The 24,965-nt window shown below is 56.0% G+C and overlaps 1 protein-coding gene across 4 annotated transcripts in view; it reads right to left on the bottom strand.

The window, feature by feature from the left end:
- Positions 1 to 20,603, bottom strand: part of LOC137309970 (netrin-G1-like) — a 59,481-nt gene extending 38,878 nt beyond the window's left edge. For 3 of the 4 annotated variants that reach the window (XM_067977969.1, XM_067977971.1, XM_067977968.1), the window contains exon 1: positions 20,358 to 20,600. In XM_067977969.1, coding sequence (XP_067834070.1) covers positions 20,358 to 20,600 — 243 coding nt within the window. Of the gene's footprint in view, positions 1 to 20,357 lie in introns of all 4 variants that reach the window. The other variant, XM_067977970.1, reaches the window with a different exon arrangement.
- Positions 20,604 to 24,965: the final 4,362 nt, after the last annotated feature.

The raw sequence follows: 24,965 nt of genomic DNA, 5'->3' as shown, positions 1-24,965 counted from the left end.
CTGTCCTAATATCTCCTTCTTTGGCTCGGTGTCAATTTTTGTCTGATTTATGCTCCTGTGAAGCACCTTGGGACGTTTTACTACGTTAAAGGCGCTATATAAATGCAGGTTGTTGTTGTTGTCAGTGGAAAGAAACCCTGAAAATGCAGGAGGGAAAGGGTGAGCCCAGATATTATCCCGTCTCCTTTTCACACACGTTTATCGACCCGCGAACCAAATCGAACTGAAGGTGGACTCTGGGCACGAGGTCAGCGGGAGGTCGAAGGGTGAACGGGCAGAGAACGGGCCGTGTATTAACAAGCAAACGGCAGGCAGTCCTGCTTCTGTCCACAGCCCCACTCCTCAATGCTGACCCACAGGGGAATAAACCCAGCAACAAAGGATCATCACTCCTTTAAAGTGGAAACCTGGCCCAGTTTAAAGAGGAAGCTCATCTCATTTACATTTTAAACACAATCCACTGAAATGGAAAGTGGATTTAATTCATCCCATTTCATTTTGACTCAAACATTGAGTTTGTGAATTAATGGGATTGAGTTTCTGCTTTTTGTTGGGAAGTGTTGTGAGATTGAATCAGTCCCTCCTCCGATCTCCCATCTCCTTTGTTAAACAGTGTTCGTGACCGACTGCTTCTCATCTCCTCTGGACCACCCTCTCGGGTCTGGGAGGTGGTCCAGAGTTGGGGGTCTGGGGGGTGGATGGGATCTGGTGAGGGGGTTGGTCCAGGGTTGGGGGTCTTGCGGGGGGGGGGGGAGGGGGGGGTGGGTGGGGCCCTGGGGGTGGGTGGTCCAGGATTAGGGAATGGGGTCTGGGGGAGGGGGGGTCTGGGGGAGTGGGGTCCGGGGGAGTGGGGTCCGGGGGAGTGGGGTCCGGGGGAGTGGGGTCCGGGGGAGTGGGGTCCGGGGGAGTGGGGTCCAGGCGCGGGGTGCTCTACAGCATTGATTGTTGGGGCCTGTTTATGGAAGGTGACCCTTCTCTGTCTCTCAGTCCAATTAACGCCTTCGTCCCACTTCATTAACAATGGATTAAAATAAAAACACACCTTGTAAATTTCTTCTGTTAAACTCGGTTGAGGATTGAATAAAAAGAGATGAATTTATTTTGATTAAACCAGCTTTATTAAAGGGCTCAGCCTGTGTGTCCAAACTCCCTCTGTCAGACCTGTGGGTTGTGTAGTCGGCTGTCACTCGATACCTCATCGATGGTTTGTCGGATATCGATGGTTCAGGGAAGGTCTCCAAATTATACACTCAGACTGATCTGAAACACGGGCACACTGAGAGGGCACTCTCGGGGCTTAAAGGGTTAAATTATGAGGACAGGTTGTATGGATTAGGCTTGTATTCCCCGGAATATAAAGATTAAGGAGAGATCGAATCGAGGTGTTTAAAATGATAAAGGGAATCGATAGGGTCGATAGAGAGAAACTATTTCCTCTGGTGGGAGAGTCCAGAACAAGGGGGAATAATCTTAAAATTAGAGCTCGGCCGTTCAGGGGTGATGTCAGGAAGCATTTCTTCACACAAAGGGGAGTGGAAATCTGGAACTCTCTCCCCCAAAAGGCTGTGGATGCTGGGGGTCAATTGGAGCTTTCAAGACTGAGATCGATGGATTTTTGTTGGGTGAGGGTATCGAGGGACACGGAGCAAAGGAGGGTAAATGGGGTTAAGGTACAGATCAGCCATGATCTAATTGAATGGCGGAACAGGCTCGAGGGGCTGAATGGCCTCCTGCTGTTCCGATGTTCCCGACAGTGTTTGCTTCACTCACCAATGCTCCCCTCCCCTCTCCTCACACTGTCCCCTCAGTATTTCAATCAAACCTCAACCATGTTTTGTTCTCTGGAGAAGCAACTTTACATCAATTATGAACAGACTTTCCGGGGAGAGAATGCGAGCGATATAATCAGTAACAAGGCCATGGATTCAGTTGGTCAGCTGACATTGAACATCATGTCCTGGAGATGCTGAAATATTGATCGTAACCCCTTCATTCTGCTGTCGAGAGACTTTGGTAAAATTAGTGATATTGCGGGAAGTGGAGCCCAGAATGTGAGTCAGACTGGGTGAAACCGCGGCCTTTTATATAAATATAGCCCATTATCTGAACTCGAACCTGAGCTCCGACACTCCAGAGAAACACATCCATCAGCTCACAGGAAAAGATTTTAAAGCAATGCAGAGATTTCAAATCCTGGAACCCGTATTAAAGGGGCTTTCGGCCCTCACGGAGTTTTAACCTCAGCTCAGTGTCTACAACAGGATCACTGGAATCTCTGCTTCACAGGAGACAATCTGCACTGGGCCTCAACTTAGCCCCCAGACCTCACCCTGCACTCCCCCATGACCTTCTGACTCCAAGGTGAAAGTTCACCACTGAGCCAAGGCTGACAGGTGAAACACGGTTAGTCTGATGGAGCTAAACGCAGCAGCCATTTTGTGCACAGCAAGATCCAACAGACAGCGTTGTGATGAGCTGTTTGTGTTGACGTTGGATGGGAGGAGAGTTGGCCGGGACACCGGGAGGTCTCACTGATCGTCCAATAATAAATGTTTCCTCATGCTGTGCGGAGCTGGGTTCGAAGGTCGATTGCACAGGTCCCTCTCGGGTCACGACTCTCAGGCCTCGGGCCTTCACAAGTCAGGACACCAGGGCCTGGCAGGCAGTCCCCACTCCCAACAACAAACAGAACGTCAGTGTAAACAGGGTTAGGGTCAGACGGCCGATAAAGGTACAGAGCAGCAGAACCAACAACAGCAACAACAACAACCTGCATTTATATAGCGCCTTTAATGTAGGAAAACGTCCCAAGGCCCTTCACAGGAGCGATTATCAGACACAAACTGACACCGAGTCACAGAAGGAGATATTAGGACAGGAGACCAAAAGCTTGGTCAAAGAGGTAAGTTTTAAGGAGCATCTTCGAGGAGGAGAGAGAGGTGGAGAGGTGGAGGGAGGGAATTCCAGAGCTCAGGGCCCAGGCAGCTGAAGGCACGGCCGCCAATGGTGGAGCAATTAAAATCGGGGATGGACAAGAGGCCAGAATTGGAGGAGGTTACAGAGATCTCGGAGGGTTGTAGGGTTGGGGGAGGTTACAGAGATCTCGGAGGGCTGTCGGGTTGGGGGAGGTTACAGAGATCTCGGAGGGTTGTAGGGTTGACGAGGTTACAGAGATCTCGGAGGGTTGTAGGGTTGACGAGGTTACAGAGATCTCGGAGGGTTGTAGGGTTGGGGGAGATTACAGAGATCTCGGAGGGTTGTCGGGTTGGGGGAGGTTACAGAGATCTCGGAGGGTTGTAGGGTTGGGGGAGGTTACAGAGATCTCGGAGGGTTGTAGGGTTGACGAGGTTACAGAGATCTCGGAGGGTTGTCGGGTTGGGGGAGGTTACAGAGATCTCGGAGGGTTCTGGGTTGGGGGAGGTTACAGAGATCTCGGAGGGTTGCAGGGTTGATGAGGTTACAGAGATCTCGGAGGGTTGTAGGGTTGACGAGGTGACAGAGATCTCGGAGGGTTCTGGGTTGGGGGAGGTTACAGAGATCTCGGAGGGTTGTAGGGTTGGGGGAGGTTACAGAGATCTCGGAGGGTTGTAGGGTTGGGGGAGGTTACAGAGATCTCGGAGGGTTGTAGGGTTGACGAGGTTACAGAGATCTCGGAGGGTTGTAGGGTTGACGAGGTTACAGAGATCTCGGAGGGTTCTGGGTTGGGGGAGGTTACAGAGATCTCGGAGGGTTGTAGGGTTGGGGGAGGTTACAGAGATCTCGGAGGGTTGTAGGGTTGGGGGAGGTTACAGAGATCTCGGAGGGTTGTAGGGTTGACGAGGTTACAGAGATCTCGGAGGGTTGTAGGGTTGACGAGGTTACAGAGATCTCGGAGGGTTGTAGGGTTGACGAGGTTACAGAGATCTCGGAGGGTTGTCGGGTTGGGGGAGGTTACAGAGATCTCGGAGGGTTGTAGGGTTGGGGGGGGGGTTACAGAGATCTCGGAGGGTTGTAGGGTTGGGGGAGGTTACAGAGATCTCGGAGGGTTGTAGGGTTGACGAGGTTACAGAGATCTCGGAGGGTTGTAGGGTTGGGGGAGATTACAGAGATCTCGGAGGGTTGTAGGGTTGACGAGGTTACAGAGATCTCGGAGGGTTGTAGGGTTGGGGGAGGTTACAGAGATCTCGGAGGGTTGTAGGGTTGGGGGAGGTTACAGAGATCTCGGAGGGTTGTAGGGTTGGGGGAGGTTACAGAGATCTCGGAGGGTTGTAGGGTTGATGAGGTTACAGAGATCTCGGAGGGTTGTAGGGTTGATGAGGTTACAGAGATCTCGGAGGGTTGTAGGGTTGATGAGGTTACAGAGATCTCGGAGGGTTGTAGGGTTGGGGGAGGTTACAGAGATCTCGGAGGGTTGTAGGGTTGACGAGGTTACAGAGATCTCGGAGGGTTGTAGGGTTGATGAGGTTACAGAGATCTCGGAGGGTTGTAGGGTTGACGAGGTTACAGAGATCTCGGAGGGTTGTAGGTTTGGGGGAGGTTACAGAGATCTCGGAGGGTTGTAGGGTTGATGAGGTTACAGAGATCTCGGAGGGTTGTAGGGTTGGGGGAGGTTACAGAGATCTCGGAGGGTTGTAGGGTTGACGAGGTTACAGAGATCTCGGAGGGTTGTTGGGTTGACGAGGTTACAGAGATCTCGGAGGGTTGTAGGGTTGACGAGGTTACAGAGATCTCGGAGGGTTGTAGGGTTGGGGAGGTTACAGAGATCTCGGAGGGTTGTAGGGTTGGGGGAGGTTACAGAGATCTCGGAGGGTTGTAGGGTTGATGAGGTTACAGAGATCTCGGAGGGTTGTAGGGTTGATGAGGTTACAGAGATCTCGGAGGGTTGTAGGGTTGATGAGGTTACAGAGATCTCGGAGGGTTGTAGGGTTGGGGGAGGTTACAGAGATCTCGGAGGGTTGTAGGGTTGACGAGGTTACAGAGATCTCGGAGGGTTGTAGGGTTGATGAGGTTACAGAGATCTCGGAGGGTTGTAGGGTTGACGAGGTTACAGAGATCTCGGAGGGTTGTAGGGTTGGGGGAGGTTACAGAGATCTCGGAGGGTTGTAGGGTTGATGAGGTTACAGAGATCTCGGAGGGTTGTAGGGTTGGGGGAGGTTACAGAGATCTCGGAGGGTTGTAGGGTTGACGAGGTTACAGAGATCTCGGAGGGTTGTAGGGTTGACGAGGTTACAGAGATCTCGGAGGGTTGTAGGGTTGACGAGGTTACAGAGATCTCGGAGGGTTGTAGGGTTGACGAGGTTACAGAGATCTCGGAGGGTTGTAGGGTTGACGAGGTTACAGAGATCTCGGAGGGTTGTAGGGTTGACGAGGTTACAGAGATCTCGGAGGGTTGTAGGGTTGACGAGGTTACAGAGATCTCGGAGGGTTGTCGGGTTGACGAGGTTACAGAGATAGGGAGGGGAGAGGCCATGGAGGGATTTGAACACGAGGATGAGAATTTTAAAATCTGCAGCATCTGTGCAGGAATTGCTGTCTTTGCACCAACACTACAGCCAGAGTCTGAATCCATTCTCACCCTGCAGTCTTTCCGTCTCACTCACCCACTCACATTGAATACTGAATCAGAGAACAGAATCAGAGAACAGAAGTTCAGGAGAGGGAACAGATTGGGAGAGAAGGAGCGAGGACATGAGTAAAAAACACAGTTACAGAATAAAAAATATACAAACTACGAGATACCGGCCGAACAACAAGGCTCCGTTTCTCAGGCGTAAACCGGCCAACTAAGGTCCCAATATGGCGGCAGGAAGTTAATATTTATCCTCAACCAACATCAACAGAGTGCAGAAAAGATTTACTGGGATGCTACCGGGACTTGATGGTTTGACTTACAGGGAGAGGTTGGATAGACTGAGACTTTTTCCCTGGAGAGTCGGAGGTTTAGGGGTGATCTTATAGAAGTCTATAAAATAATGAGGGGCATAGATAAGGTCGATAGTCAAAATCTTTCCCCAAAGGTCGGGGAGTCTATAACGAGGGGGCATAGATTTAAGGTGAGAGGGGAGAGATACAAAAGGGTCCAGAGGCGCAATTTTTTCACTCAAAGGGTGGTGAGTGTCTGGAACGAGCTGCCAGAGGCAGTAGTAGAGGCGGGTACAATTTTGTCTTTAGAAAGCATTTGGACAGTTACATGGGTAAGATGGGTATAGAGGGATATGGGCCAAGTGCAGGCAATTGGGACAAGCTTAGTGGTATAAACTGGGCGACATGGACATGTTGGGCCGAAGGGCCTGTTTCCATGTTGTAAACTTCTATGATCATTAAAACAGATTATCGGGTCATTTATCACATTGCTGTTTGTGGAATCTTGCTGTGCGCAAATTGGCTGCAACGTTTCCTACATTACAACAGTGACTACACTTCAAAAAGTACCTCATTGGCTGTGAAGCGATTTGGGACGTCCTGAGGATGTGAAAGGCGCTATAGAAATGCAAGTTCTTTGTTTCTTTCTTCAAAGCCAATGAAGGACTTTTTTTGAAGTGTAGTCACTGTTGTAATGAGATAAATGACCAGATCATCTATTTTTGGTGATGGTTAAGGGATAAATATTGCCCAGGACACCGGGGAGAACTCCCCGACTCTTCCTTGAAATAGTAACCCTGGGATCATTCACGCCCACCCGAGAGGGCAGATGGGACCTCGGTTTAACATCTCATCCAAAAGACGGCACCTCCGACAGTGCAGCACTCACTCAGTACTGATCATCCGACAGTGCAGCACTCCCTCAGTACTGACCCTCCGACAGTGCAATGCTCTCTCTGTTGTGACCATCCGACAGTGCAGCACTCCTTCAGTACTGACACTCCGACAGCGCACCACTCCCTAAGTACTGACCCTCCGACAGCGCACCACTCCCTCAGTACTGACCCTCCGACAGTGCTGCACTCCCTCAGTACTGACCCTCCGACAGTGCTGCACTCCCTCAATGCAGCACTCCCTCAGTACGACACTGGGAGTGTCAGCCTAGATTATGTGCTTGAGTCTCTGGAGTGGGACGATGAACCCATAACCTTCCAACTCAGAGGTCAGAGTGCTCCCCACTGAGCCACAGCTGACACTTTCAAAGTGCTTTGGGGCATCCTGAGGTGTGTGAATCTCACACAGTGACACCCGGTCCGGTCTCACTGGGTCCGGACAGTGTTTCACACACAGTGACACCCGGTCCGGTCTCACTGGGTCCGGACAGTGTTTCACACACAGTGACACCCGGTCCGGTCTCACTGGGTCCGGACAGTGTTTCACACACAGTGACACCCGGTCCGGTCTCACTGGGCCCGGGCAGTGTTTCACACACAGTGACACCCGGTCCGGTCTCACTGGGCCCGGACAGTGTTTCACACACAGTGACACCCGGTCCGGTCTCACTGGGTCCGGGCAGTGTTTCACACACAGTGACACCCGGTCCGGTCTCACTGGGTCCGGACAGTGTTTCACACACAGTGACACCCGGTCCGGTCTCACTGGGTCCGGGCAGTGTTTCACACACAGTGACACCCGGTCCGGTCTCACTGGGTCCGGACAGTGTTTCACACACAGTGACACCCGGTCCGGTCTCACTGGGTCCGGGCAGTGTTTCACACACAGTGACACCCGGTCCGGTCTCACTGGGTCCGGGCAGTGTTTCACACACAGTGACACCCGGTCCGGTCTCACTGGGTCCGGGCAGTGTTTCACACACAGTGACACCCGGTCCGGTCTCACTGGGTCCGGGCAGTGTTTCACACACAGTGACACCCGGTCCGGTCTCACTGGGTCCGGGCAGTGTTTCACACACAGTGACACCCGGTCCGGTCTCACTGGGCCCGGACAGTGTTTCACACACAGTGACACCCGGTCCGGTCTCACTGGGCCCGGGCAGTGTTTCACACGCAGTGACACCCGGTCCGGTCTCACTGGGTCCGGGCAGTGTTTCACACGCAGTGACACCCGGTCCGGTCTCACTGGGTCCGGGCAGTGTTTCACACGCAGTGACACCCGGTCCGGTCTCACTGGGTCCGGGCAGTGTTTCACACGCAGTGACACCCGGTCCGGTCTCACTGGGCCCGGGCAGTGTTTCACACGCAGTGACACCCGGTCCGGTCTCACTGGGCCCGGGCAGTGTTTCACACGCAGTGACACCCGGTCCGGTCTCACTGGGCCCGGACAGTGTTTCACACGCAGTGACACCCGGTCCGGTCTCACTGGGCCCGGGCAGTGTTTCACACGCAGTGACACCCGGTCCGGTCTCACTGGGCCCGGGCAGTGTTTCACACGCAGTGACACCCGGTCCGGTCTCACTGGGCCCGGGCAGTGTTTCACACGCAGTGACACCCGGTCCGGTCTCACTGGGCCCGGGCAGTGTTTCACACGCAGTGACACCCGGTCCGGTCTCACTGGGCCCGGGCAGTGTTTCACACGCAGTGACACCCGGTCCGGTCTCACTGGGCCCGGGCAGTGTTTCACACGCAGTGACACCCGGTCCGGTCTCACTGGGTCCGGGCAGTGTTTCACACACAGTGACACCCGGTCCGGTCTCACTGGGCCCGGGCAGTGTTTCACACACAGTGACACCCGGTCCGGTCTCACTGGGCCCGGGCAGTGTTTCACACACAGTGACACCCGGTCCGGTCTCACTGGGTCCGGACAGTGTTTCACACACAGTGACACCCGGTCCGGTCTCACTGGGCCCGGGCAGTGTTTCACACACAGTGACACCCGGTCCGGTCTCACTGGGCCCGGGCAGTGTTTCACACACAGTGACACCCGGTCCGGTCCCACTGGGCCCGGGCAGTGTTTCACACACAGTGACACCCGGTCCGGTCTCACTGGGCCCGGGCAGTGTTTCACACACAGTGACACCCGGTCCGGTCTCACTGGGTCCGGACAGTGTTTCACACACAGTGACACCCGGTCCGGTCTCACTGGGCCCGGGCAGTGTTTCACACACAGTGACACCCGGTCCGGTCTCACTGGGCCCGGGCAGTGTTTCACACACAGTGACACCCGGTCCGGTCTCACTGGGCCCGGGCAGTGTTTCACACACAGTGACACCCGGTCCGGTCTCACTGGGTCCGGGCAGTGTTTCACACACAGTGACACCCGGTCCGGTCTCACTGGGCCCGGACAGTGTTTCACACACAGTGACACCCGGTCCGGTCTCACTGGGTCCGGGCAGTGTTTCACACACAGTGACACCCGGTCCGGTCTCACTGGGTCCGGACAGTGTTTCACACACAGTGACACCCGGTCCGGTCTCACTGGGCCCGGGCAGTGTTTCACACACAGTGACACCCGGTCCGGTCTCACTGGGTCCGGGCAGTGTTTCACACACAGTGACACCCGGTCCGGTCTCACTGGGTCCGGGCAGTGTTTCACACACAGTGACACCCGGTCCGGTCTCACTGGGTCCGGACAGTGTTTCACACACAGTGACACCCGGTCCGGTCTCACTGGGTCCGGACAGTGTTTCACACACAGTGACACCCGGTCCGGTCTCACTGGGTCCGGACAGTGTTTCACACACAGTGACACCCGGTCCGGTCTCACTGGGCCCGGACAGTGTTTCACACACAGTGACACCCGGTCCGGTCTCACTGGGCCCGGACAGTGTTTCACACACAGTGACACCCGGTCCGGTCTCACTGGGTCAGGACAGTGTTTCACACACAGTGACACCCGGTCCGGTCTCACTGGGTCCGGACAGTGTTTCACACACAGTGACACCCGGTCCGGTCTCACTGGGTCCGGGCAGTGTTTCACACACAGTGACACCCGGTCCGGTCTCACTGGGCCCGGACAGTGTTTCACACACAGTGACACCCGGTCCGGTCTCACTGGGCCCGGACAGTGTTTCACACACAGTGACACCCGGTCCGGTCTCACTGGGCCCGGACAGTGTTTCACACACAGTGACACCCGGTCCGGTCTCACTGGGCCCGGACAGTGTTTCACACACAGTGACACCCGGTCCGGTCTCACTGGGCCCGGACAGTGTTTCACACACAGTGACACCCGGTCCGGTCTCACTGGGCCCGGGCAGTGTTTCACACACAGTGACACCCGGTCCGGTCTCACTGGGCCCGGGCAGTGTTTCACACACAGTGACACCCGGTCCGGTCTCACTGGGACCGGGCAGTGTTTCACACACAGTGACACCCGGTCCGGTCTCACTGGGTCCGGGCAGTGTTTCACACACAGTGACACCCGGTCCGGTCTCACTGGGCCCGGACAGTGTTTCACACACAGTGACACCCGGTCCGGTCTCACTGGGCCCGGACAGTGTTTCACACACAGTGACACCCGGTCCGGTCTCACTGGGTCCGGACAGTGTTTCACACACAGTGACACCCGGTCCGGTCTCACTGGGTCCGGACAGTGTTTCACACACAGTGACACCCGGTCCGGTCTCACTGGGCCCGGACAGTGTTTCACACACAGTGACACCCGGTCCGGTCTCACTGGGTCCGGGCAGTGTTTCACACACAGTGACACCCGGTCCGGTCTCACTGGGTCCGGGCAGTGTTTCACACACAGTGACACCCGGTCCGGTCTCACTGGGTCCGGGCAGTGTTTCACACACAGTGACACCCGGTCCGGTCTCACTGGGTCCGGTCAGTGTTTCACACACAGTGACACCCGGTCCGGTCTCACTGGGCCCGGACAGTGTTTCACACACAGTGACACCCGGTCCGGTCTCACTGGGTCCGGGCAGTGTTTCACACACAGTGACACCCGGTCCGGTCTCACTGGGTCCGGGCAGTGTTTCACACACAGTGACACCCGGTCCGGTCTCACTGGGTCCGGACAGTGTTTCACACACAGTGACACCCGGTCCGGTCTCACTGGGTCCGGACAGTGTTTCACACACAGTGACACCCGGTCCGGTCTCACTGGGTCCGGACAGTGTTTCACACACAGTGACACCCGGTCCGGTCTCACTGGGTCAGGACAGTGTTTCACACACAGTGACACCCGGTCCGGTCTCACTGGGTCCGGGCAGTGTTTCACACACAGTGACACCCGGTCCGGTCTCACTGGGTCCGGACAGTGTTTCACACACAGTGACACCCGGTCCGGTCTCACTGGGTCCGGACAGTGTTTCACACACAGTGACACCCGGTCCGGTCTCACTGGGCCCGGACAGTGTTTCACACACAGTGACACCCGGTCCGGTCTCACTGGGCCCGGACAGTGTTTCACACACAGTGACACCCGGTCCGGTCTCACTGGGCCCGGACAGTGTTTCACACACAGTGACACCCGGTCCGGTCTCACTGGGTCCGGACAGTGTTTCACACACAGTGACACCCGGTCCGGTCTCACTGGGTCCGGACAGTGTTTCACACACAGTGACACCCGGTCCGGTCTCACTGGGCCCGGGCAGTGTTTCACACACAGTGACACCCGGTCCGGTCTCACTGGGACCGGGCAGTGTTTCACACACAGTGACACCCGGTCCGGTCTCACTGGGTCCGGGCAGTGTTTCACACACAGTGACACCCGGTCCGGTCTCACTGGGCCCGGACAGTGTTTCACACACAGTGACACCCGGTCCGGTCTCACTGGGCCCGGGCAGTGTTTCACACACAGTGACACCCGGTCCGGTCTCACTGGGCCCGGGCAGTGTTTCACACACAGTGACACCCGGTCCGGTCTCACTGGGTCCGGGCAGTGTTTCACACACAGTGACACCCGGTCCGGTCTCACTGGGCCCGGGCAGTGTTTCACACACAGTGACACCCGGTCCGGTCTCACTGGGCCCGGGCAGTGTTTCACACACAGTGACACCCGGTCCGGTCTCACTGGGCCCGGACAGTGTTTCACACACAGTGACACCCGGTCCGGTCTCACTGGGCCCGGGCAGTGTTTCACACACAGTGACACCCGGTCCGGTCTCACTGGGCCCGGGCAGTGTTTCACACACAGTGACACCCGGTCCGGTCTCACTGGGTCCGGACAGTGTTTCACACACAGTGACACCCGGTCCGGTCTCACTGGGTCCGGACAGTGTTTCACACACAGTGACACCCGGTCCGGTCTCACTGGGCCCGGGCAGTGTTTCACACACAGTGACACCCGGTCCGGTCTCACTGGGCCCGGGCAGTGTTTCACACACAGTGACACTCGGTCCGGTCTCACTGGGCCCGGGCAGTGTTTCACACACAGTGACACCCGGTCCGGTCTCACTGGGTCCGGGCAGTGTTTCACACACAGTGACACCCGGTCCGGTCTCACTGGGCCCGGGCAGTGTTTCACACACAGTGACACCCGGTCCGGTCTCACTGGGTCCGGACAGTGTTTCACACACAGTGACACCCGGTCCGGTCTCACTGGGTCCGGACAGTGTTTCACACACAGTGACACCCGGTCCGGTCTCACTGGGTCCGGGCAGTGTTTCACACACAGTGACACCCGGTCCGGTCTCACTGGGTCCGGACAGTGTTTCACACACAGTGACACCCGGTCCGGTCTCACTGGGTCCGGACAGTGTTTCACACACAGTGACACCCGGTCCGGTCTCACTGGGCCCGGACAGTGTTTCACACACAGTGACACCCGGTCCGGTCTCACTGGGCCCGGACAGTGTTTCACACACAGTGACACCCGGTCCGGTCTCACTGGGCCCGGGCAGTGTTTCACACACAGTGACACCCGGTCCGGTCTCACTGGGCCCAGACAGTGTTTCACACACAGTGACACCCGGTCCGGTCTCACTGGGCCCGGGCAGTGTTTCACACACAGTGACACCCGGTCCGGTCTCACTGGGTCCGGGCAGTGTTTCACACACAGTGACACCCGGTCCGGTCTCACTGGGTCCGGACAGTGTTTCACACACAGTGACACCCGGTCCGGTCTCACTAGGCCCGGACAGTGTTTCACACACAGTGACACCCGGTCCGGTCTCACTGGGTCCGGACAGTGTTTCACACACAGTGACACCCGGTCCGGTCTCACTGGGTCCGGGCAGTGTTTCACACACAGTGACACCCGGTCCGGTCTCACTGGGTCCGGACAGTGTTTCACACACAGTGACACCCGGTCCGGTCTCACTGGGTCCGGACAGTGTTTCGCACACAGTGACACTCGGTCCGGTCTCACTGGGCCCGGGCAGTGTTTCGCACACAGTGACACCCGGTCCGGTCTCACTGGGTCCGGGCAGTGTTTCGCACACAGTGACACCCGGTCCGGTCTCACTGGGCCCGGGCAGTGTTTCGCACACAGTGACACCCGGTCCGGTCTCACTGGGCCCGGACAGTGTTTCACACACAGTGACACCCGGTCCGGTCTCACTGGGTCCGGGCATTGTTTCACACACAGTGACACCCGGTCCGGTCTCACTGGGTCCGGACAGTGTTTCACACACAGTGACACCCGGTCCGGTCTCACTGGGCCCGGACAGTGTTTCACACACAGTGACACCCGGTCCGGTCTCACTGGGCCCGGGCAGTGTTTCACACACAGTGACACCCGGTCCGGTCTCACTGGGCCCGGGCAGTGTTTCACACACAGTGACACCCGGTCCGGTCTCACTGGGTCCGGGCAGTGTTTCACACACAGTGACACCCGGTCCGGTCTCACTGGGTCCGGGCAGTGTTTCACACACAGTGACACCCGGTCCGGTCTCACTGGGCCCGGGCAGTGTTTCACACACAGTGACACCCGGTCCGGTCTCACTGGGTCCGGGCAGTGTTTCACACACAGTGACACCCGGTCCGGTCTCACTGGTTCCGGACAGTGTTTCACACACAGTGACACCCGGTCCGGTCTCACTGGGTCCGGGCAGTGTTTCACACACAGTGACACCCGGTCCGGTCTCACTGGGTCCGGACAGTGTTTCACACACAATGACACCCGGTCCGGTCTCACTGGGTCCGGACAGTGTTTCACACACAGTGACACCCGGTCCGGTCTCACTGGGTCCGGGCAGTGATTCACACACAGTGACACCCGGTCCGGTCTCACTGGGTCCGGACAGTGTTTCACACAGTGACACCCGGTCCGGTCTCACTGGGTCCGGACAGTGTTTCACACACAGTGACACCCGGTCCGGTCTCACTGGGTCCGGACAGTGTTTCACACACAGTGACACCCGGTCCGGTCTCACTGGGTCCGGACAGTGTTTCACACACAGTGACACCCGGTCCGGTCTCACTGGGTCCGGACAGTGTTTCACACACAGTGACACCCGGTCCGGTCTCACTGGGCCCGGACAGTGTTTCACACACAGTGACACCCGGTCCGGTCTCACTGGGCCCGGGCAGTGTTTCACACACAGTGACACCCGGTCCGGTCTCACTGGGCCCGGGCAGTGTTTCACACACAGTGACACCCGGTCCGGTCTCACTGGGCCCGGGCAGTGTTTCACACACAGTGACACCCGGTCCGGTCTCACTGGGCCCGGGCAGTGTTTCACACACAGTGACACCCGGTCCGGTCTCACTGGGCCCGGACAGTGTTTCACACACAGTGACACCCGGTCCGGTCTCACTGGGTCCGGACAGTGTTTCACACACAGTGACACCCGGTCCGGTCTCACTAGGCCCGGACAGTGTTTCACACACAGTGACACCCGGTCCGGTCTCACTGGGTCCGGACAGTGTTTCACACACAGTGACACCCGGTCCGGTCTCACTGGGTCCGGGCAGTGTTTCACACACAGTGACACCCGGTCCGGTCTCACTGGGTCCGGACAGTGTTTCGCACACAGTGACACCCGGTCCGGTCTCACTGGGCCCGGGCAGTGTTTCGCACACAGTGACACCCGGTCCGGTCTCACTGGGCCCGGGCAGTGTTTCGCACACAGTGACACCCGGTCCGGTCTCACTGGGCCCGGGCAGTGTTTCGCACACAGTGACACCCGGTCCGGTCTCACTGGGCCCGGACAGTGTTTCACACACAGTGACACCCGGTCCGGTCTCACTGGGTCCGGGCAGTGTTTCACACACAGTGACACCCGGTCCGGTCTCACTGGGTCCGGACAGTGTTTCACACACAGTGACACCCGGTCCGGTCTCACTGGGCCCGGACAGTGTTTCACACACAGTGACACCCGGTCCGGTCTCACTGGGCCCGGGCAGTGTTTCACACACAGTGACACCCGGTCCGGTCTCACTGGGCCCGGGCAGTGTTTCACACACAGTGACACCCGGTCCGGTCTCACTGGGTCCGGGCAGTGTTTCACACACAGTGACACCCGGTCCGGTCTCACTGGGTCCGGGCAGTGTTTCACACACAGTGACACCCGGTCCGGTCTCACTGGGCCCGGGCAGTGTTTCACACACAGTGACACCCGGTCCGGTCTCACTGGGTCCGGGCAGTGTTTCACACACAGTGACACCCGGTCCGGTCTCACTGGGTCCGGACAGTGTTTCACACACAGTGACACCCGGTCCGGTCTCACTGGGTCCGGGCAGTGTTTCACACACAGTGACACCCGGTCCGGTCTCACTGGGTCCGGACAGTGTTTCACACACAATGACACCCGGTCCGGTCTCACTGGGTCCGGACAGTGTTTCACACACAGTGACACCCGGTCCGGTCTCACTGGGTCCGGGCAGTGATTCACACACAGTGACACCCGGTCCGGTCTCACTGGGTCCGGACAGTGTTTCACACAGTGACACCCGGTCCGGTCTCACTGGGTCCGGACAGTGTTTCACACACAGTGACACCCGGTCCGGTCTCACTGGGTCCGGACAGTGTTTCACACACAGTGACACCCGGTCCGGTCTCACTGGGTCCGGACAGTGTTTCACACACAGTGACACCCGGTCCGGTCTCACTGGGCCCGGACAGTGTTTCACACACAGTGACACCCGGTCCGGTCTCACTGGGCCCGGGCAGTGTTTCACACACAGTGACACCCGGTCCGGTCTCACTGGGCCCGGGCAGTGTTTCACACACAGTGACACCCGGTCCGGTCTCACTGGTCCCGGGCAGTGTTTCACACACAGTGACACCCGGTCCGGTCTCACTGGGCCCGGGCAGTGTTTCACACACAGTGACACCCGGTCCGGTCTCACTGGGCCCGGGCAGTGTTTCACACACAGTGACACCCGGTCCGGTCTCACTGGGCCCGGACAGTGTTTCACACAGTGACACCCGGTCCGGTCTCACTGGGTCCGGGCAGTGTTTCACACACAGTGACACCCGGTCCGGTCTCACTGGGCCCGGGCAGTGTTTCACACACAGTGACACCCGGTCCGGTCTCACTGGGTCCGGGCAGTGTTTCACACACAGTGACACCCGGTCCGGTCTCACTGGGTCCGGACAGTGTTTCACACACAGTGACACCCGGTCCGGTCTCACTGGGTCCGGGCAGTGTTTCACACACAGTGACACCCGGTCCGGTCTCACTGGGTCCGGACAGTGTTTCACACACAATGACACCCGGTCCGGTCTCACTGGGTCCGGACAGTGTTTCACACACAGTGACACCCGGTCCGGTCTCACTGGGTCCGGGCAGTGATTCACACACAGTGACACCCGGTCCGGTCTCACTGGGTCCGGACAGTGTTTCACACAGTGACACCCGGTCCGGTCTCACTGGGTCCGGACAGTGTTTCACACACAGTGACACCCGGTCCGGTCTCACTGGGTCCGGACAGTGTTTCACACACAGTGACACCCGGTCCGGTCTCACTGGGTCCGGACAGTGTTTCACACACAGTGACACCCGGTCCGGTCTCACTGGGCCCGGACAGTGTTTCACACACAGTGACACCCGGTCCGGTCTCACTGGGCCCGGGCAGTGTTTCACACACAGTGACACCCGGTCCGGTCTCACTGGGCCCGGGCAGTGTTTCACACACAGTGACACCCGGTCCGGTCTCACTGGTCCCGGGCAGTGTTTCACACACAGTGACACCCGGTCCGGTCTCACTGGGCCCGGGCAGTGTTTCACACACAGTGACACCCGGTCCGGTCTCACTGGGCCCGGGCAGTGTTTCACACACAGTGACACCCGGTCCGGTCTCACTGGGCCCGGACAGTGTTTCACACACAGTGACACCCGGTCCGGTCTCACTGGGCCCGGACAGTGTTTCACACACAGTGACACCCGGTCCGGTCTCACTGGGCCCGGGCAGTGTTTCACACACAGTGACACCCGGTCCGGTCTCACTGGGCCCGGGCAGTGTTTCACACACAGTGACACCCGGTCCGGTCTCACTGGGGCCGGGCAGTGTTTCACACACAGTGACACCCGGTCCGGTCTCACTGGGTCCGGACAGTGTTTCACACACAGTGACACCCGGTCCGGTCTCACTGGGTCCGGACAGTGTTTCACACACAGTGACACCCGGTCCGGTCTCACTGGGCCCGGACAGTGTTTCACACACAGTGACACCCGGTCCGGTCTCACTGGGTCCGGGCAGTGTTTCACACACAGTGACACCCGGTCCGGTCTCACTGGGTCCGGACAGTGTTTCACACACAGTGACACCCGGTCCGGTCTCACTGGGCCCGGACAGTGTTTCACACACAGTGACACCCGGTCCGGTCTCACTGGGTCCGGACAGTGTTTCACACACAGTGACACCCGGTCCGGTCTCACTGGGTCCGGACAGTGTTTCACACACAGTGACACCCGGTCCGGTCTCACTGGGCCCGGACAGTGTTTCACACACAGTGACACCCGGTCCGGTCTCACTGGGTCCGGACAGTGTTTCACACACAGTGACACCCGGTCCGGTCTCACTGGGCCCGGGCAGTGTTTCACACACAGTGACACCCGGTCCGGTCTCACTGGGCCCGGGCAGTGTTTCACACACAGTGACACCCGGTCCGGTCTCACTGGGTCCGGACAGTGTTTCACACACAGTGACACCCGGTCCGGTCTCACTGGGCCCGGACAGTGTTTCACACACAGTGACACCCGGTCCGGTCTCACTGGGTCCGGACAGTGTTTCACACACAGTGACACCCGGTCCGGTCTCACTGGGTCCGGACAGTGTTTCACACACAGTGACACCCGGTCCGGTCTCACTGGGTCCGGGCAGTGTTTCACACACAGTGACACCCGGTCCGGTCTCACTGGGCCCGGACAGTGTTTCACACACAGTGACACCCGGTCCGGTCTCACTGGGCCCGGACAGTGTTTCACACACAGTGACACCCGGTCCGGTCTCACTGGGCCCGGGCAGTGTTTCACACACAGTGACACCCGGTCCGGTCTCACTGGGTCCGGGCAGTGTTTCACACACAGTGACACCCGGTCCGGTCTCACTGGGCCCGGGCAGTGTTTCACACACAGTGACACCCGGTCCGGTCTCACTGGGTCCGGGCAGTGTTTCACACACAGTGACACCCGGTCCGGTCTCACTGGGTCCGGGCAGTGTTTCACACACAGTGACACCCGGTCCGGTCTCACTGGGCCCGGACAGTGTTTCACACACAGTGACACCCGGTCCGGTCTCACTGGGCCCGGGCAGTGTTTCACACACAGTGACACCCGGTCCGGTCTCACTGGGCCCGGGCAGTGTTTCACACACAGTGACACCCGGTCCGGTCTCACTGGGTCCGGGCAGTGTTTCACACACAGTGACACCCGGTCCGGTCTCACTGGGTCCGGGCAGTGTTTCACACACAGTGACACCCGGTCCGGTCTCACTGGGCCCGGGCAGTGTTTCACACACAGTGACACCCGGTCCGGTCTCACTGGGCCCGGACAGTGTTTCACACACAGTGACATTCGGTCCGGTCTCACTGGGCCTGGGCAGTGTTTCACACACAGTGACACCCGGTCCGGTCTCACTGGGCCCGGACAGTGTTTCACACACAGTGACACCCGGTCCGGTCTCACTGGGTCCGGGCAGTGTTTCACACACAGTGACACCCGGTCCGGTCTCACTGGGCCCGGACAGTGTTTCACACACAGTGACACCCGGTCCGGTCTCACTGGGCCCGGACAGTGTTTCACACACAGTGACACCCGGTCCGGTCTCACTGGGCCCGGGCAGTGTTTCACACACAGTGACACCCGGTCCGGTCTCACTGGGCCCGGGCAGTGTTTCACACACAGTGACACCCGGTCCGGTCTCACTGGGCCCGGACAGTGTTTCACACACAGTGACACCCGGTCCGGTCTCACTGGGCCCGGGCAGTGTTTCACACACAGTGACACCCGGTCCGGTCTCACTGGGCTCGGACAGTGTTTCACACACAGTGACACCCGGTCCGGTCTCACTGGGCCCGGGCAGTGTTTCACACACAGTGACACCCGGTCCGGTCTCACTGGGTCCAGACAGTGTTTCACACACAGTGACACCCGGTCCGGTCTCACTGGTTCCGGACAGTGTTTCACACACAGTGACACCCGGTCCGGTCTCACTGGGTCCGGACAGTGTTTCACACACAGTGACACCCGGTCCGGTCTCACTGGGCCCGGACAGTGTTTCACACACAGCTCCGACAGTGGAATATGGGACTGGTGTAAGATTTACCTCAAAGAGTCGTATTATTGTTGTAACAGATTACTAATTGACCTGGAGAATAATTCCCTCTGATAAACGACATGTTCTGCAATAAATTACACAGTTTTAATTATTGGTGAAACTTATGACGGATTATTAATTCAGGAGTTTTCCCTCTAACAATGATGAAGGAACCAGTTGTCCTGAGGAGATGATTAACTCAACGAGAGGATAATTAATATTTAGAAACAGTCCTGAATTTACATCTCAATGACTTCATTACAGGACAGTTTATATCGTACGGAAACCCAATCAGATCAGATTGTCAGACTCGGGGAGATTACAGCAAAGCCAATCGGGATCGAGTCTGTTGCCTTTTGGGTTAAATTGGATCTTCAGAAAATGACAAGTCTCCCAGCAGCCCCAGAGAGACAGAACATTATAATAAATCAGTGGTGTCCAGAAATATAATTGGACATATTCCCCCACTGGAGATATTGGACAGTGTTCAGAGACACAATTGGACATGTTCACCTGCTCGGGGCCATAAATATAAGATCGTCACTAATAAATCCAACAGGGAATTCAGGAGAAACTTCTTCACCCAGAGAGTGGTGAGAATGTGGAACTCACTCCCACAAGGAGAGGTTGAGGTGAATAGTGTAGATGGATTTAAGGGGAAGCTCGATAAACACGAGGGAGAAAGGAATAGAAGGATATGCTGATAGGGTGAGATGAAGTCGGGTGGGAGGAGGCTCGTGTGGAGCATAAACACCAGTATAGACCAGTTGGGCCGAATGGCCTGTTTCTGTGCTGTACATTCAATGTAATTCTATGTAATGACTCACTTTGATAAAGGCCATTCAGTGACCGTCCATTCCCAGCGTGACACACAACAGAGACTGGGTGTGAAAGGCTTCTACTCACCAGCGTGCAGTACATCTCCGGGGTCTCTCCACACGTACTGTTGGGGGGATCCAACCTCACCCTCAGGAACCTGCTGACCAGCTCCGCCTCGGGCTGGCAGGCCATGTAATCCCAACTCCTCCCCTGGTCCCAGTGAATCTGAGTCTTACACAGGTCGTAGTGACCCCAGGACGGGAAGTGCTGTGTGGAGACAGACAGGGCTGTCCAAAGGGCCTGAAGGGGCAACAAACCGGACAGATGCATCGTTCCAACTGGACCCTCGCTCAGAGAGGGGGTGATCTCGGTCTGTCTGGGGGTGATTCAGGGGGGTCTCTGCTCCAACTGGACCCTCGCTCAGAGAGGGGGTGATCTCGGTCCGTCTGGGGGTGATTCAGGGGGGTCTCCACTCTGAGGTCTGGTGTGAACGTTCTGTGACGATCCGACTTTGAATGGACACAGATTCCAGATGTTTTTCCCCAGCGGTGTTTGCAGATATTCCAGATGTTGGGGTTCCAGCTGTTTTGCTCAGCTGTGTTTGCGGATGTGTCAGGTGTTAGGATTCCAGCTGTTTTTCCACAACAGTGTTTGCAGATGTGCAGGTGTTATGGTTCCAGCTGTTTTCCCCGGCTGTGTTTGCAGATGTTCCCGGTGTTTGAATTCAAAGCTGTTTTCCCCCCAGCTATTCTCTGTGTCAGACAGTTGTCCTTATTCACTGATCAGTCAGTACTGGGACCCAATGAGATGACTGTGTCCTGACAAGACTCTCTCTCCCATTGATCATCTCCTCCTTCTGACATCAGCTCCCTGTTGGGAGAGAAATAAAATCAATGGATTTTGGACCAGGTTCTGCTCCTGACCTTCGAGCCCAATCCTCAGACTCACACTGCCCATTAACAGCCAATCCCCGCACTCTGACTAATCCAATCCGAGTGCCTGGATTTGAGACTTTATCTCGATTTCGATGAGATGAAGATTTCAACTCAACTCCCAGGATTCTGATCGAGATAAAAATAAATCTTGTGATGGGATTTTCCCGTTAAATCTCGGCCTCTATTGAAAAGCTCACTGATTAAATAGAACACACTGGAGTTTGAGGGATTAAGGATATTATTCATTATCTGATTATAAACGCACTGATTTACTGCAACATTCAGAAATTACAGACAATCAAAAGATCCTTTCAGACAACACCAGATCTAGACTCTGGATCCCTGATCATCAGGACCACACTGCCCAGAATCAATCATTACCGCCTTTTATTAGTTTTAATATAAACCAATAACTGCAGACACTGAGAACCAGTGAGTGTGACGGAGCCGGGTCACCTATTGGCTGGAGTGAGGATTAAAGTGAAACAGCTTTGTTTAATTTTAAAATGTGAGAGTCACCAGCCCTTCAATTCAATGATAAGGAATCGAGGTTCCCACTCAAACACTTTCTATTGGCTCTCTCTGTGGAGGACTTTGTTTGAGCAGCTTTGGGCCTTTCACATCCTCAGGACGTCCCAAAGCGTTTACAGCCAATGAAATACTTTATTGAAATGTAGTCACTGTTGTAATGCAGGAAACGCGGCAGCAAATTTGCGCAGAGCAAGATCCCACAAACAGCAATGAGATAAATGACCAGATAATCTGTTTTTTCATAATGTTGGTTGAGGGATAAATATTGGCCCCAGGACACCGGGGAGAACTCCCATGCTCTTCTTAAAAATAGTGCCATGGAATCATCGATATCAACCTGAGAGGGCAGACGGGGTCTCGGTTTAACATCTCATCCGAAAAACGGCACCTCCAACAGTGCAGCACTCCCTCAGTGCTGACCCTCCGACAGTGCAGCACTCCCTCAGTACTGACCCTCCGACAGTGCAGCACTCCCTCAGTACTGACCCTCCAACTGTGCAGCACTCCCTCAGTGCTGACCCTCCAACTGTGCAGCACTCCCTCAGTACTGACCCTCCGACAGTGCAGCACTCCCTCAGTGCTGACCCTCCGACAGTGCAGCACTCCCTCAGTGCTGACCCTCCGACAGTGCAGCACTCCCTCAGTACTGACCCTCCGACAGTGCAGCACTCCCTCAGTACTGACCCTCCGACAGTGCAGCACTCCCTCAGTACTGACCCTCCGACAGTGCAGCACTCCCTCAGTACTGACCCTCCGACAGTGCAGCACTCCCTCAGTACTGACCCTCCGACAGTGCAGCACTCCCTCAGTACTGACATTCCGACAGTGCAGCACTCCCTCAGTACTGACCCTCCGACAGTGCAGCACTCCCTCAGTGCTGACCCTCCGACAGTGCAGCACTCCCTCAGTGCTGACCCTCCGACAGTGCAGCACTCCCTCAGGACTGACCCTCCGACAGTGCAGCACTCCCTCAGTACTGCACCGGGAGTGTCGGCCTGGATTAAGTGCTTGAGTCTCTGGAGTGGGACTTGAGTCAGCACCTTCAGGAGAGGTGAGAAGGAGCTGCAAAAGCAAAAATATTCCCCTCCCTCCATCATCTCACCTCAATCTCAGCAGCTCCTCACACGGGAAAAGTGAAATTATTCTCATTCTCTTTTTAAAAGTTGCCCCAATAAAAACTCACAAACTCTGGGTTTGATGTCCCTCCCGTGGACCATTTTACGACACAATGTGTTACTCTGGACTCTGACTGATATACAGACTTGTAACTGGGATATTTATAACCCATTTTCTATAATAAATACTACGGCCTTTTATCAGCTGCTCCACTGTGAGCAGAAATAGTCTCCGAACGTCACCCTTCCTCCCCCGGAATGCTGTTCCCCTTCAGCTCGATCCTCACAATCCACACTCATCTTTTGGCTCCTACGTCACACCACCTGCTCGTAGGGTTTGTGAATCTTTAGAATTCTCTACCCCAGAGGGCTGTGGATGCTCAGTCGTTGAGAATATTCAAGTAAGGAATCTTACAACACCAGGTTATAGTCCAACAAATTTATTTTAAAATCACAAGCTTTCGGAGATTATCTCCTTCGTCAGATGATTGAATGAAAAGGTTCTCAAATCGCATATCTTATACGATGTTGGGACAGCATCACACCAATCAAAAGGTGTCGTTGTTATTCAAACAGGCCAGTCACGGAGAACAGCACGTCCCAGTACACTCGATATACATTGTGTCTATTACACAGGCAGGCAGAAAGAAACTTAAAATGGCAGAGAGAGAGAGAGAGAGAATTTTAAAAAACATATAAATTTTTTCCCCCTTTTTGCTGGTCCGGGAACGCCTCGATTTTAAAATTCTCATCCTTGTGTTCAAATCCCTCCATGGCCTCGCCCCTCCCTATCTCTGTAACCTCCTCCAGCCCTACAACCCTCCGAGATCTCTGCACTCCTCCAATTCTGGCCTCTTGTCCATCCCCGATTTTAATCGCTCCACCATTGGCGGCCGTGCCTTCAGCTGCCGAGGCCCTGAGCTCTGGAATTCCCTCCCTAAACCTCTCCCCCTCTCCCCCTCTCTCTCCTCCTTTAAGACGCTCCTTAAAACCCACCTCTTTGACCAAGCTTTTGGTCTCCTGTCCTAATATCTCCTTATGTGACTCGGTGTAAGTTTTGTCTGATAATCCCCTCCTGTGAAGGGCCTTGGGAGGTTTCCCTACCTTAAAGGCGCTATATAAATGCAGGTAGTTGTTGTTGTTGCTGTGGGCTGTACACTGTCCACACACTGTAATAAATGGATGGTGTTGGGCTGCAATAATCTCGATCCACCTGCCCGGAGCCCCCGATTTCTCTCTCTCTCACTCACCGCCTATTTCTGAAGGTTATTTCCTGCACGGATTATTCCCAGGACTGATTGGACCGACCCAGCTCCACTTTAAAGCTTCCAGTTTTATCCCGGTTGGTTTGTGAGAGTCGTGTGTTCACTGGAGACGGGCGAATGTTCCCCTCTCTCGATAGCTCGACACGTCCAGCCCCCGATCCACGGCAGCATCCGCACTGAATGAACCAAGACGGGAAACTAATCACTCGGCACATTGGGGCCGTCCAGCCCTTTAATTCAGTGTTAATGCTGGTCTGTGAAAGCTTTGCACACACTGCCTGTGGGCTGATGGCTGGGATACAGACAGCGATCGAAAACTGGAGCCTGGAATAAATGAGCAGCCTCCCCCTCACCGCGGCCAGTCTCACTCTCCCTGTAAATCCCCTTCCTCAGGCTGGGTCCCCTCAGTGTTCCAGGGGAATGAGTGAGGGGCAGAGTCCTGTGTGTGGGACAAGGGCGGGGGCAATGGGTTTATATCAATATACACGTGTGTGTGTTTGTGTACAGAAGGACATGCAGGTATATGTAAGTGTACACACTTATTTATATATTTAAATACATTAACCCCATATATACACATATTTATATCTATATGAATGTGTATATATTATATATAATATTGGACTTTCAAAACACAGAATAGACTTGTCAGCAAATGTGAAGCCCATGAGATTAAAGGGACAGTGGGAGTGTGGGGATGAAATTGTCTGAGGGACAGAAAGCAGAGAGTAGTGGTGAGCGGTTGTTTTTCAGACTGGAGGGAAGTTTACAGTGGTGTCCCCCAGGGCTCGGTGTTGGGACCACTGCTCTTTTTGATTTATATTAAGAGAAGTGTGAAGAGATTCACTT

The sequence above is a fragment of the Heptranchias perlo genome, unplaced genomic scaffold, assembly GCF_035084215.1.
Source record: "Heptranchias perlo isolate sHepPer1 unplaced genomic scaffold, sHepPer1.hap1 HAP1_SCAFFOLD_198, whole genome shotgun sequence".
In the NCBI taxonomy this organism is placed as follows: Eukaryota; Metazoa; Chordata; class Chondrichthyes; order Hexanchiformes; family Hexanchidae; genus Heptranchias; species Heptranchias perlo.
The sequence above is the reverse complement of the archived record's forward strand: the minus strand, read 5'-3'. Positions and strand labels throughout refer to the sequence as shown.